At 32.2% G+C, this 15,864-nt stretch overlaps 1 protein-coding gene across 4 annotated transcripts in view; it reads left to right on the top strand.

The window, feature by feature from the left end:
• LOC126885280 (E3 ubiquitin-protein ligase RNF216-like) overlaps window positions 1-15,864 on the top strand; it is a 93,851-nt gene that overhangs the window by 54,695 nt on the left and 23,292 nt on the right. For all 4 annotated transcript variants that reach the window (XM_050651777.1, XM_050651779.1, XM_050651775.1 and 1 more), the window contains 2 exons: window positions 8,871-9,155; window positions 14,121-14,410. In XM_050651777.1, the coding sequence (XP_050507734.1) occupies window positions 8,871-9,155; window positions 14,121-14,410 (575 nt within the window). The remainder of the gene's footprint in view (window positions 1-8,870; window positions 9,156-14,120; window positions 14,411-15,864) is intronic.

Genomic DNA, 15,864 nt, shown 5'->3' with positions numbered 1-15,864 from the left:
GGCTTTCGTTACAATTTTCTTCCACTCATTTCGATATGTGCATAGTTCCCTCCAGTTTCTCGCTTTCAGAAATTTGATATCTCTCATGACCTGGTCCTCCCATCTCTCTCTGAGTCTTCCCCTTGGTCTTTCAGTTTCTGGTTTCCATCTGGTGATCTTCTTAATCACTAGGTCGTTTTTCCTTCTCTCTATGTGTCTCAGCAATCCCAGTCTCTGGCTTTAATAAATCTAACTATATTACTCCGGTCAACTTAAGCATCCGAGGCTACAAAAATTACCATCAAGCTGAAAATTGGCAGGATTGTTCAAAATACCATCATAAATGAAATCTAAAAAGTCCTCATAAATCCGACCCCTGCTAAAAATTTTACGCGGGGTCAAAGGTCACCAAATATTGTTTTTAGCGATTTTCAGCGAAACGGTAAGTTTTATCGTAAAATTAGTTCTAACAACAAATGTAGATTAGATAATTATCTAGAAAAAATGCCTTATTACTTTTTTTCCTGAGAGCCACCGTTTTTGAGATATATCGATTCAAAAAGTGGTAATCGTCATAATATGCGCACACGTTTCCACACCACTTTTGACGTAGTGTACTTAACGCGTTTTTTTAACGTGGTTTCCCCAGTAGGCCTATTTCACGGATCTGTTATGATTCTGTTTAATTTAAAGCTATTTAATAATTGATATTGGCAAGGGTTAAAAATAATAAAAGTTATATAAAGCGGTACAAATTAAAAAAAAGGGAAATTTATCAAACTGGTTCATAATTTTCTAATACTTCTGCTTCCCTTGTTCTTCTTCTCATTGTTATTCTTCCTCTTCTTCATCTTCTAGTTTTTCTTCTTCTCTTTCATCTTGTTCTTCTTCTTCTTGTTCATCCTGGGTGCAAGTAAATTGTCCCAGTAATGACACATCGCATGGCTCCTCGATAGAATCAAATGAATCCTCAATTGTTGGTGATTCAACATTGGAGCACGACCGGTTTTGACAATTAATGCATGCTACCGAACAAAACAGTTCAACTTTTTTGCAACCACATTTAGCGCTACATCCCTTTTTACAGTTGCAAAAAATTGTGTTCAGGAGATTTTCCGGCGCAGGGGGGAGTAAAGTTTGAATTGGTTCTAATGAACTGTCGACTAATTTCCATTCCCAGTCTTTTGGATTTAGCTGATAATCAAGCCACACTTGAACTTGGTAATATACCCGACAAAGATGTTGATGAGCAGCCGCTGAGGTTGGAGGAAGACAAGATAACTGCACTTGTTTTTTGTTTCGAGTACTTTTTAAAAAACATGCATATCGAAACTTATCTAAGCACGTAGTTTTCTTAGGCGCTCCATACATAGAGAGACGAAAGCTAATTCCATTGGAAATAACTTCTTGTGGAGTTGAATTAGCTTTTTAAAAACTTCAGCACATTCAAGTAAATCTTGTTTTTCAAACATTTTAAAAACAGTAGTTTAACCCCTCCTGAAAAATGCAGATGTCGTATGACAGCCAGTTATTGCGTGTAAAAATGGTATATGATTTTGACATTTTGCAAAAGTAGATAAACTTTTCGATGAATATATTTCCGATTGGTTTTGAGCTTTTCCAGGTTTTAAAAAAAATATAGTTTTTTCGATTGGAGTTCTACCAGTGAGTAATACGAGCAAGTCTACATCTTCACCTACAATAATAGTTGTATTTGTTAAGTTGAATTGCTCTATGGCTGTTTCAATTATCATTACGTCAGCATCATTATTAGCTTGTTTTACCGATATATTTTCAGCAATAAACTTAGCTTTCAGCATTGAAATGAACCGAGATTTGTTGTGAGTATTTGCAAGAAATTTCTGTTGAGTGGTAGATACTGTTATAGATTAATCAAATAAAATATTAGAAGATGAAGATGTTGCTGAAGTTCTACGACGTTGTTCTGCAGCTCTAATATTTCTCGTAAAATCATTATAGCCATCAAATAAAGTTGTCTTTCATTATTATGTTCAAACCCTTCTGAGAAAAGAATAGGTAGGGTGATTAGATTAGCCGACGAACGTGTTTATTCCGACAAAACCCATCTTTACAAATTGGACTAAAGCGCATAAATAAAAAGTATTATTGTAAGGTAATACTTTGTCATATCAATTTACTATTTGTGTTGGGATTAAGCCGTAAAATTCAAATAATTCTTATTATTTTCGCGTTACATTCACTTTGTAAAGATTTTTTTGTTGGCACCGTAATATAATACAGCTTATACATTGCATCCCTCGGTAGACCGCAAGCGGTATAGTAGAAACATTATCATATTTATAATCTTATATTATTATGTGTAATATAAGTTAAGTTGACCGATAGAATATTATGTTTACTTGTATTACAGCTTCAGTGATGTATATACCTGGTGTACTAACTAATACATAATATGTATATTATGACGATTAGAAGTCTTTCAACTCTTTGAATCGTTGTATCTCAAAAACAGTGGCTCTTGGGAAAAAAACTATTAAGATATTTTTTATAGATAATTATCTAACCTACATTTTTTGTTGAGCTAATTTTACGATAAAACTTGCCGTTTCGCTGAAAATCGCTAAAAACCATATTTGGTGACCTTTGACCCCGCGTAAAATTTTTAGCAGGGGTCGGATTTATGAGGACTTTTTAGATTTCATTTATAATGGTATTTTGAACAATCCTGCCAATTTTCAGCTTGATGGTAATTATTGTAGGCTCACTCCTATTTTTGAGTCTAACTAGACCGGTCTATATCTTCTCCCTTCATTATGTCTCTTAGTTCATGGTTCATTCTTCTTTTCATTTCTCCGTTGTCCATTCTTATCGGGCACATAATGTGAGGATTTTCCTTTCGAATATTCTCAATTTTTTTTCATCTTTTTCTGTGAGGCACATTGTCTCAGCTGCATACGTAACTACTGGTCTGATTGCAACTCTGTATATTTTCAGTTTTGTATTTATAGATAAGTTCTTGTCTTTCATTAGCCTACGATATCTCTAGTATGTTTTGTTGCCTGCTAGTATTCGCTCCGTTACTTCTTCACTCTCTTATTTTGGCCATTCACTGTTACTCCCAAATATTTAAATTGTTGAACTCTTTCAAAAGTGTAGTTTTCGATCTTGATTTCTCTCGTCCTGTTATCGTCTCTTCTAGATATATATTTTGTCAAGCTTGTTACTGCTCCTTTTTATCTTTCCTTGTCTCTTCCCATAAGAACTATATCATCTGCATATGCAACTATTTGTGTTAAGGAGTGAGCTATACATAGTTCCTTTAATTTTGCTGGTCTTAAGGGGGAGGGGGGGGTATGGTTTGAAATATTTAATTTTTTTTATTATTTCAAATAAAAGTGCATACTTTCAAGGATACTCTCTGAAAATTTAAAAATAATCGGGAGTAAAATTACCAGAGATACAGGGTGTTGAATATCCCTACCTTCGACTCGCTTGGCCGCGACTTCGCGCCAGCACGCTTGAGCGTAGTGAGAAACGTTAAACAACTGTTCGCCTTCTCTTTTGTAGATTACTCCTCGATTCAAAAAACATATTCCAATGTACATCACTTTACGATTTGGCAGACAAATAAGAAGATGAAGATGCAGTTGTCAAAACTTTAAACGCATTTTTCTCAAAACTGCTTTTTCAACTGCGGTGGACATTGTAACTGAAAAACTACTCGGCCGATCTACCTGATATTTTGCACAGATTTTCTTCAGACATTTCGTTAGGTAACAACGTCGAGATATTTTTCTTTTTTTGCTTATTTTTTGTTCAACAATAATAAATCTGTTGATTTTCACAAAATTTTTGTCAAAAATTTAATTTTTTTTATTTCTGAGTGATACCAAAAATTCAAAAATCATTAAAAATAAAAAACTCGACGTTGGGACCTCGTGAAACTCATAAGCTAATTAAATCTTTTTGAATTTTTTGTTTCGTATGATCGAGTGTCGAGTTCTGATGTCCACCGCAAAATCCATTTTTTTGTGAGCTGCCTGTCAAAATTTGTCACCAACAGTGGCGGTTTCTCCATAAGTGCACATGTGCACGTGAACCCCCAAAATTATTTTCACACTAACATTCATATATGTAATATTTATCATTCTATAAATAACATTTTAATCTAACTATACAGTAATTGAAATTCGAAATAACAGATCCAAGGAGTTTATAAGTATCTAATAGGTAACATTTAATTATTTTTAATCTATTTCAAAGGAGAAAGTTCACGGCTGCGAGGCCTTAGACAGAACCTCGCGTTCACCGCTCTCACAGTGGTTCCTATACCAATGACTTTTCATACTACAAAATACAACTCATCACCCACCCCGCTACCCGCTCTAGCCCACAAGTTTAGATGGCCACAGGATCACAAGTAGGATGTGATCTTATGGCATGATCTTTGATGTTTTCAATGTGCACGGCACACGTATGTTTAAATTTTGCTTTCATGAAGTTCGAATTTCGGAACTATATTAAGAATGGAAGGATTTGTGGACGTAAATGTTAGCGTGGAATATTTAAAATCAATTAAATTTTCTTCATTATATTTAGAAGAAAAATTAAAAATGCCGAAACCAAATTTGTTAATTAAGAATGTACCAAAGTGCTAACGTCGAGATTATAAATGATTATTTAAAAGGAAATTTGTGTAAAAACTTACAAATTGTGTAGGTGTGAAGCACATATTTGGAGAAGAGGAAGCATAATGAATAAAATATAAGATACGATTTTAACTATCCAGTTGGAATTCCAGATTGGAATTCTCCAATTATGTACTTGTTACGATGCCAGTGACAACTGCAGAAACAGAACGATGTCTCTGCATTGAAACGTATCAAAACTTTCCTTAGAATAGCTATGGGCCAGGATCGATTAACTGCACTCACAATGTTTTCAATAAAAAAAAAAAATGATTCAAGAAATTCCAAATTTTACTGAATTTGTTTGTGAATAATTTATCTAAAAAATAACAGGCGACTGACTTTCGTTACAAAACTTGCTTGTAACATTTAAACACTAAATTATAATTTTAAGTCAATAAAATACATTATTTATTGTAATTTTTAATAAGGTCCTTTGATTTTTACAATTTGAAGACACTCAAAAACCTTTACCTAGGGAAATAGGGTCTCAAGGTGTTTTTATATGTTAACATTATGTGTGCACCCCCAATATTTTACACCAGGCGCCGCCACTGGTCACCAATGGCTTATTTTTCAATATTTTGGATTGAATTTTTTTCTAAATATTCTTTGAATTGTACTTAATATGCTTATTTAATTTAAAAATAAAATAATTGTACCATCGCTTCGAAAACAATTCACAAAAATGTGCTTGATTTGTTGATTTCAAACCATACCCCCTCCTTAACTGTTCCTCCTACTGCTATGTTGAATAATGTGGTTGGCAGGGAATCGCCTTGTCGCACTCCTGTTTCTATTGCAATTGATTTTGTGCTACCTTTCTCTGTTGTTATCATTTCAATAAATAATTTGTTTCTTCCAATACAGCCAAAGGCGTGTTTGAAGTCTACGAAGAGAATGTGCAGTTCTATGTTGTGTTCGTGGCATTTTTCGATTGTTTGTGTAATTATGTCGATCGCATCTGTAGTGGATCTGCCTTTTCTGAATCCTTGCTGGTAGTCTCGAATTTTTTTCTCTGTGAATTGAGTGAGTTTTTGTCTGATGAGGGCTGTTAGAATCTTATATGTTGTACTCAGTAGATATTCCTCTATAGTCGTTACATTTTGTTACTTCTCGTTTCTTAAATATTGGTATAATTCTGCCATCTTTCCAATCCTCGGGCATTTCTTCTGCTTCCCCAATTCTAACTATTAGTGTTCTTTTCTGTTTAATTTTTTGAATGATCTAAATATTTATCATATGTTGGTGTCCCTATTCCATTATCTCTCATGTCTTCCATTGCGCATTATATCTCATCTATTACAGAAATATCTTTCACTACAGTAATGAGTGAGCCTGCATACACGGAACCATAATATATATTTTTATACGTACGATATATTGTAGTATAGTTCTTCCACTCTGTCTTTTTCTATGCATGAAATTATTCACGAATTAATTTTTATACTAGGCCTTTTTTTACTGACAGAAACTAGTATCGCAAAATTAAGCCGCTTGTCCATAGAAACAACAATAAGTTAAACAAAGATAAACAATACGGCATGTCTTGATACCTGGTTTACTACGAATTTTGGCGTTTATCATTTTCAGTGACAGTGGCGTTAGCGCATTTGTTGTGTATATACAATTGATCCAAAAGATGGCATAACCCAGACATCCAAAGTGAAAGTTATCCTCCAACACCAAATTGTTCTACATGGTCCACATAATGTTCAGAAAAAAGTCACATCATTTTGAGCGTCGGGTTTGGGGGCGAGGGGGGAGAAATTGGTAAATTCGTAGTTTTTTACGTTTTTCGTCGTTTCTAAAACTATGCGGTTTAGCATGAACAACCTTCTATACAAAAATGTTCTACATTAAATTTGAAATAAAAAAGGCCCTATGCATAATCCTAAAATGAACGGTTCCAAAGTTACGGAGGTAGTATAGTATAATTGGTCCAAAAAAAAAAAACGTAACCCAGACATCCAAAGTAAAAGTTTTCCTCCAACACCAAATTGTTCTATATGGTCCACATATTGTTCAGTAAAAAGTTACACCAAAAAGCCATTTTTTACGTTTTTCGTCAATATTTCTAAAACTATGCTTAAGCGTAAGCAATGTTTATACAAAAATGTTCTACATGAGATTTAAAACAAAAAAGGTCTTATACATAATTGTTATAAAATCAACGGTTCCAGAGTTTCGGAGGCTGAAAAGTGGAGGTTTTCGATACTTTTTATATTTTTTGGGCAATTGATGACGATTTTGGGTGGTGAGGTTGACGTTTCTTCAAGGGCTTATCACTAACATACCATCGGCCACTGAAATAGCAAATTTTATTTACAAAACACAATCCTGTTAAAGACAACTTCTTTCATCAGTAATAATATTATAAATTGCCCATACAATATAAAAAGTATCGAAAACCTCCACTTTTCACCCTCCGTAACTCTGGAACCGTTGATTTTATAACAATTATGTATAGGACCTTGTTTGTTTAAAATCTTATGTAGAACATTTTTGTATAGAACATTGTTTACACTAAAGCATAGTTTTAGAAATATTGACGAAAAATGTAAAAAACTACTAATTTGCCAACTTCTCCCTCCCAAACCGGACGCTCAAAATGGTGTAACTTTTTACTGAATAATATGTGGACCATATAGAACAATTTTAGTGTTGGAGGAAAACTTTTACTTTGGATGTTTGGGTTAGGCCTTTTTTGGACCAATTATACTATACTACCTCCGTAACTTTGGAACCGTTCATTTTAGAAGGATTATGCATAGGGCCTTTTTTTATTTCAAATTTAATGTAGAACATTTTTGTATAGAAGGTTGTTCATGCTAAACCGCATAGTTTTAGAAATATTGACGAAAAACGTAAAAAACTACTAGGTCTGGATCCCGCGTATGGAAAAAAAGTTGATTAATAGCAAGCTGAAAATTTGTTAATAGCTTAAGGGTGTCTAGTCGGATAAACTTTGATATATGGGAACACTAAAATAGGGGCAGTTTTAATTGTGGAACAGGTTAAAAATTTGGAACGGTCACACCACGAAAACGGCACATTTATTTTGTCCGACAGAACAGACTTAAACTCTTCGAACAGAGATTAAACTCTCATGCAAAAATCAGACTGCTATTTATCACCAAATGGGCGTTTTAATGAGTGGAACATGTAGAATATGTCAAATGACAGGAATTATGACAGGTGATAAATAGCAGTTTGATTTTTGCATGAGAGTTTAATCTCTGTTCGGAGAGTTTAAGTCTGTTCTGTCGGACAAAATAAATGTGCCGTTTTCGTGGTGTGACCGTTCCAGATTTTTAACCTGTTCCACAGTTAAAACTGCCCCTGTTCCAGTGTTCCCATATATCAAAGTTTATCCGACTAGACACCCTTAAGCTATTAACAAATTTTCAGCTTGCTATTAATCAACTTTTTTTTCATACGCGGGATCCAGACCTATACGATTTTACCGATTTCTCCCCCCCTACCCCATACCCGACCCTCAAAATGGTGTGAGTTTTTCTGAACATTATGTGGACCATATAGAACAATTTGGTGTTGGAGGATAACTTTCACTTTGGATGTCTGGGTTTGGGTCTAGTTATACCATACTAATATTAGATTATTTGAATTTATTGCTTTATTTGGTTTTTCAAATTATTTAACTTTTAATCTTTGTGTGTCATTTTAATTTTCAAGCATAATAATTGTTAGAACGACTAACTGTTGATCTTTAAATTTGATTACTTCCGGTAAGTACATTTATTTTTTACGCAAACGTGACAAGTTATATTTTTTAACTTACAAATTGTCATTATACTACATAAGTGTGGCTATAGTTCTGTCGAATGTCTGTTTATTTTCGAGATTACTGTTTAACTGTTTTTTTTAATTTAATTTTTGTCGTTCCATATTTATCGTTATACTAATAATAGTCGGTATGATGCTCAAGCTGTTTAATGTTTAGTCCGTCAATCTCCTCAATGGTAAAAAATATTAAACACTTCAATAAAATACCTCTTTAAAATACGTCCACGGGATAATAGCCATTTTCTAATTATTACCACTGATAGTACATCAGTGATACTACATATCGACGTACGTTTTACTTTATGTTTTGATGTAACTTGTTTGCCAATGAATCATGACGTTTGGGCAAAGATAAAATCGAACTATACTTGAGTATTTTTCAGCAATTAAATTTTTACTTCATTTTAATTTTAGATATCGTTCTTAAAATACCGCAAACAAATAGAAAGAGAGCTAAAGTTAAAAAATGAGGCATATCGTCATGCCAAAGAAGAAGCTAGAAAGTTTAACCTCTTTGAAACCTGCCAGTGTTGCTTTGACGATGAACTGATCCCGGAAGAAATTTACTTTTGTATGAGAGGTTGTTCGTTCTGCAAGGACTGCGTTAAAAAAGGCGTGGAAGTTGGCGTTGGCAAAGGTGATACAAGGTTTCTCTGTATGGCCGATTGTGACTCTGAATTTAGTTTACAAACACTGCAGGTTAGTATAATATTTGTTGATATTTTAATGTTGACTGCTGTTTCTAACGCTCTGGTATACTGGGAAGGATTAGCCTTTAAAAGACTTCACATAGATCAAAATTAGATCTGTTCCCTCTACCGTACTGAGGTATTTTGTTGTTTTTTTTCTGATTTATTGGTAGTCCTACCTTTTGGTATTCCTCTCGTAATTTCCTTGCCATATACAGTTGAGTCCGCGAGTCTTTACCCGTGCGTCATCATTCAAAGCATACGAAATAAGTCGGAAATTTACTAAACGCAACGGCAAGTGGATATTATTCCGATCACGGGTTAGGGTATAAAATTTGACGTTATCAAATAAATAGAATGTCAAATTTAAGTTGTGCTTTAAAATTTTGGTGCATAATTACAGCTACATTTGAAGTAGCTTAATAAATTATTATATTATCATTGATTAATAAATAAATAAACAATTTATAAAAAAATTCAATAACATATTTTCTTTTTGTTATTTTATTCACTTTGGCGGAACCTTAAACACAAGCATTCAAGTGTGTCAACAATGAGGTTAGCTTTGTACGTTGTCAAAATTTATCGTAAAATAACATAAACTTATCAAACAATTTCTAACTCCAATATAAAATTTGTTGTGAAAACAACTGTTTGTATACTATAAAAAACTTCAAAATGCAAAAATTCGACAGAATAACAGCAAAAAATTCAACAAACTGAAAAGTAAACAAACCAAAACGTCAGAAATTGTACTTAAAATATGTGAAGACATCCCAATCGTCTTTCTTTGTACCTATCTCTTTTCAATGCACTGAGTCTAAATCGTTCATAAAAATAACATGTGTTTTTACTTAATAACAGTCGGCAGCTGGTTTGCCATTAATTTCATGCGTGGAAGAGAATGATGCTAAATAAAAAGTATGTGTTTTATCTCACCAGGTATTAATGACGCACGGGTAAAGACTCGCGGACTCAACTGTATTCCAGTCTGCCCATTTTTCTGTGCCAGTATATCGGGACATTAGCGAATTTTAATATATATACAGTTGATCCCAAACCCTTTTTTCAGTACGTCATTAATTTTCACGTCATATAGGATTTTAAGAATGTCGCAAATAATTACATGACATTTTAGTTAAACCTGACAGTTGTCACTGTTGTCAGAATATTTATATTATTTATATTTATATAAACATCAATATTTATACAAATATTTGCCAGAATATTAATATTTAAAATATTTTAAGTAATTAACTAGTTTTGATGGGAAATTAGCCACAATCTTACTAAAAAAATGATTTCATTAACGTTTCGACGCCCAAAAAATATTTTTTGTATTTTGACAACGACACCCGATTTGGGAGTCGAAACGTTAATGAAATCATTTTTTTAGTAAGATTGTGGCTAATTTCCCATCAAAACTAGTTAATTACTTAAAATATTTTAAATATTAATATTCTGGCAAATATTTGTATAAATATTGATGTTTATATAAATATAAATAATATAAATATTCTGACAACAGTGACAACTGTCAGGTTTAACTAAAATGTCATGTAATTATTTGCGACATTCTTAAAATCCTATATATAGATTTATAGATATATATCGATGAGAGCAATAAAATTTTAAATTCGAAAAAAATGTTATAAATCACAACAGAACATAATTTAGAACATGTATCAAAGATAAAAAAGTTTTGTTTGTCTTTCGTTTGGCCCCTAAAGAAGACTAAAAATTCAACTTATACCAGCCACCCCAAAACGTGTCGTGACGTCACACCGTTGTTTGTTTACATTCTACACCAATTGTATATATAATTTTAAATTAGACATTATAAACGTCAGTAAAAAATACAGTTATGTGACGTTAAAAGTGTTTTTGATCGTTTGAACTATTCATAGAAAATTTGTACTTTTACAAATGGTTTTATTTTCAACATTCTTTCCTTTCCTTCAAAAACTGTATCAAACTCTAATCTGAACAAACTGGTATATATTATTACAACGACATACGATAAACGTCATTAGAATATAAATATTTTTCCTTTATTCTCCGACGACGAGCTGGCCAAATACCCTAGTAGGTGGAGGCCAATAAACTAAAGAAGTAGAAGAAGAATATACGTAAATATAACGCTGTGTCTAGGTACACGCTAACGTGTACGGAAATTAAAAAATTAGAGTGTCAGAGTGTTGGAATTTGTTTAATCGCGTTGTGTTTACACTTTAATTTTAATATTGATTAGTAAAGAGATTTCTTATTTTTTATTTGTTTAGTGTTTGTTTTTAAATTAACTATGCAGTGTGGACAATTATTATTTAGTTGTTTTAATGAGTTTAACAACATTTTAAAACAGTATGAAAAAGTTAAGAGACTATAAATTAATATATATTTTTTTAGTTATAATTGAAATAGTATTACCGTCCAAAATTGAAATAAAAGGAAGACCTAAACTTTCACAATAATAATTAACTTGTTCTGAAGCTATTTCCTTGTGGCATTTTTGTAATCAACTATTCTGAATGGGAACTAAGCTACAATTTAACTAAAAAAATTATTTTATTAACGTTTCGATGTCTAAATCGGACGTCGTTGTCAAAATACAAAATATTATTAAATTAAACAAAAATGTTGTTGCTTAGTAAAAAATTTTTTCTAATAATTTATTTAATCTGACTTATTTTTTTTTGTATTTTGACAATGACATCCGATTTGGACGTCGAAACGGTAATAAAATCATTTTTTTAGTTAAATTGAGGCTTATTTCCCATTTAGAATAGTTGATTATAATAATTAACTTACGTATAAAAATTATTTTAACAATACATATTTTGTACGTGTCATATCAACTAAATACATATATTTATTTTGCTAACCTAAATATATACTTTTATATATACATTGATTTATTACAATTAAGTTTGAAACATCTTAATAGTTCTGCTTCCCTTCCCTTAACAAATATTTTTCTATCAAACAAACACTAAACATATCAAAATAGCTTGTACCAAAATATACAGTCACTGCGCACGCTAAATAATGACGTCACTGGCTTGATGAAGTCTAATTCGCGTGTACCTAACTCTTTTATTTGCGTACACGTTAGCGTGTACCTAGACACAGCGAAATATAACCATAATAATAACTAATGTAAAACTATGTGACGTCACGGGTCGTTTGAACTATTTTATACCGCAGAAGACTTTAAATATGTATTTCCAAGTTATTCCGAGTTTTTGAAGCGTGAAATTTTGGAAATCTCATTTTTAAACAAAACTAAACATTATTATGCAATAAAAAAAATGTGCAAGGTCCCTATTCCTCAATTTCTGTTTCATCCATTTCTTTCCACCTTTGCCCCCAAATAGATATATTCGGAACGTGACGAAATTACCTTTCCATCTTTTAAGTTTAGTTCATCGTTCTAAACTCCTATGCACATATATTTCGTGATCTCCATTTCTTCAGTGCCTCATTTGGGTATATTTTGAAGAGTGTTGGAAAAAGATTGCAGCCTTGCAATAGTCCCTTACCTACCTGTTAATCTTTATTTTTGATCGAAGATCGTTGTAGAATCGTTGTATTGCTTTCACAAGTGTAATGTTAATAGATGAGCTTTCCAGTACTTATCATGGTCTACATAGGAGTAATACAGTGCTAGTCAAAAGTCCGTACCCCCCCTCGTATCTTTTGACCGGTTATACTTATAATAGTGAAATTTGGAGGAAGGAAATGAACGGACGTAGGCTGCTTAACTAGTCATGACAGGTGACGTAAAAGTGACAGATGACTTTACAGCGCCACTGTGACAGATAATTTTAAATGGTACCCTATGGTAAGCGATACCTCGTTTGATAGGTATTGAAAATACCCATTCAGCTATACTAATTTTGTTTGAGTTTAAGCTCATTTGGATGAATAAATGAAATAATATTAAATTGTAGTTTCGGATTTAATTAATAAAAATTCAAACCTCCGCCTATGGTTACTTGTCAAAAAGTTGACGTTGACGTAAAAACTACTAGAGAGCTGAAAAATGTCAACTTTTTTGACAAAATAACCATGGGCGGACATTTGAATTTTTAATAATTTAATGCGAAACTACAAAGTTATATTTATTTCATTTATTCACCAAAATCAAAGTCAACTTAAACCCAAAAAAATTAGTACGACTGAATAGATATTTTCAATACCTTTCAAATGAGGTGTCACTTGCCATAAGATCCCATTTAAAATTATCTTTCACAGTGGCGCTGTAAAGTCATCTGTCACTATTACGTCACCTGCCATGACTAGTTAAGAAGCCTACGTCCGTTTATTTCCTCCCTCCAAATTTCACTATTATAATTATAACCATTCAAAAGATACGAGGGGGGGTACGGACTTTTGACTAGCACTGTATATGATAGGCTATCCGTAAGTCAAAAAATAATAGATCTATTGATGTACCCCTAGTCATTCTTTTTTCTCTTAGTTGTGTCAAAGTGTGATGTGGTCGATGCAGGATCATCCAACTCGAAATGCTGCGTGCTGTTTCAGCTTAAGTGGTTCATATTCGTTTTCGACTAGGGTTTTTATAACTTTTCCGTACAATCTACTGAGAGTGCTGGTATCTGAGATGCAGATACCATATACCCTTTGGCCATACACCCTTTTTTATGGATGGGTGTATTCTATCCTTCTTTCCAGCTTTCAGGTATATTATCTCCGTTTAGGAATGTATCTATTAAACAGTTCTGTCAGCATGTTAACAATAATTGTTGGTGTTGTATTTTTCAAAAGTTCAGCAGGGATTCCTTCTGGTTCATAGGTTCTTTTATTTTTCATGGTTATTATAAGTTTGGCAATTTTTATAAGTTATATACAACTTAAATTCTCAATAGAATTTAGTAAGTTACATTCCATAGGTGCCTATATTAGTTAATTTTTTAATTAAACCATTTAAGATTTATATTGAATTTGGTTTTAGATGGTTCTACCTAACAAATTATTTGAACGACTTGCTCAAAAAATTGCCTCTGAAGAAATAAGAAAAGCCAACGTCGATGGTCTAGAAGTTTGCCCATTTTGTGATTTCGCCACAATATTACCAGATGAGGACAAAATTTTTAAATGTGAAAACCCTGAATGCCTCAAAGAGTCTTGCAGACAGTGCAAACATGAATCGCATGTGCCTAAAAGGTGTAACGAAATAGAATATGACGAAGATGTGAGGAGAAGAACGTATATTGAAAATAAGATGACGGAAGCTTTGACCAGGTAATTATCCATATTAGTTGTTATATGACAACTAATGTTTCCACAGCCTTTACTTTAATAAATCACGAGTAAAACACAACCAGTTTTACACAATAGTAAATGATAATATAATATAATAGAGTAATAGAGTAATATAATAATTGTATTAGTGTATTCACGATGTTAAGCCACAATGACAACATCTTGTGGGTTTCGGCGGAGCTAGTTTCATGGAGCTTTTAATGTCAAATCGTTGTCACATTTTGAAATTTTAAACGCGCGAAAAAATATTCATTGTTTTTGTTTAAATGTTTTAAATTAATTGTTAGGTAATTGTTATACAGTATGGTGCAAATAAAAGGAATAAATTCGTTATTTCATAAACCGGCTACTTTAAGGAAAAGTCCCGAAACAGGTTGATTTTTATTTTTAAATTATTAGTACATTCTTTGACGTTTTTGTGGTAAATTTTAAAGAACCGCTTGGATTGACTTGAAATTTGGCACACATAATATAATATGTCAAAGAAAAAAGTGATATTGTGCCTTTTGCTCTGGGGGGTGGGTACCACCCCTTCTCGGGCGTGAAAATATTTAACCTCAAAATAACTTCGGAAATTGATATATATTTCAATTCTGAGTAAAAAATCTTATATACGACTTTTTCGGTAAATTGATATTTAGCAAGTTATTCACGATCGAAATTGATGATTTCCGACATGAAAAATGCATGTTTTGAGTGGATTTTCAAAAATAACTCTAAAATTATGCATTTTTACGAAAAAGTCGTTACGGCCAAAAAGAAACTTTTTAAATTAATGAATGGAGTGGTGTTCTTTAAATTATTATAGCAATAACACAACCCAAGTTCAGCCTACTTAAAATCGGGGTTTTTTCGAATTAACCTTGAATCAAACATTTTATCATTAAATAACGCAAGAAATAAAGATTTTTAGAAAAAAATTATGAAGACATCTGATTTTACTGATACCTTTAAAAGGTGCTACGATAAAAGTGATTTGGATAAAAAATGGCCGAGTTATTACAAAAACAAAACGATTATGTCATTGAAAAAACAAAAGAATAATTACTTAAATTGGTGAATTTTTCACAAAAATAAAAATTAACATTATTCCATACACAATTAGGTTTACTTATAAACTGACTACGTGTTCTGAGATTTTAACCAGTTTAAAGTGCTTAGGTTTGAAAAAAATTTCAATTTAGTATTAAATTATTTTTTGATATTTTATAAATGTTTTCCATTTTTTCAAACTTACTTGAAAACTAAAAGAAATTTGAAAAATGTATATTAATACTAAAATGTAGTATTTTTCATACTGAAACTTTTTCAGTTTTTTCAATGTCTATGATAAAAACTGAGTGAAATATTTATATTTTAAGTTTGCACGTAAGTGTGAGAAGCAGTTTTCTAAGCTTTTTGAATCGCATGCTTTAAAAATCAAAGACCTTCAG

This window comes from Diabrotica virgifera, chromosome 5 (assembly GCF_917563875.1).
Source record: "Diabrotica virgifera virgifera chromosome 5, PGI_DIABVI_V3a".
NCBI lineage: Eukaryota > Metazoa > Arthropoda > Insecta > Coleoptera > Chrysomelidae > Diabrotica > Diabrotica virgifera.
The sequence above is the reverse complement of the archived record's forward strand: the minus strand, read 5'-3'. Positions and strand labels throughout refer to the sequence as shown.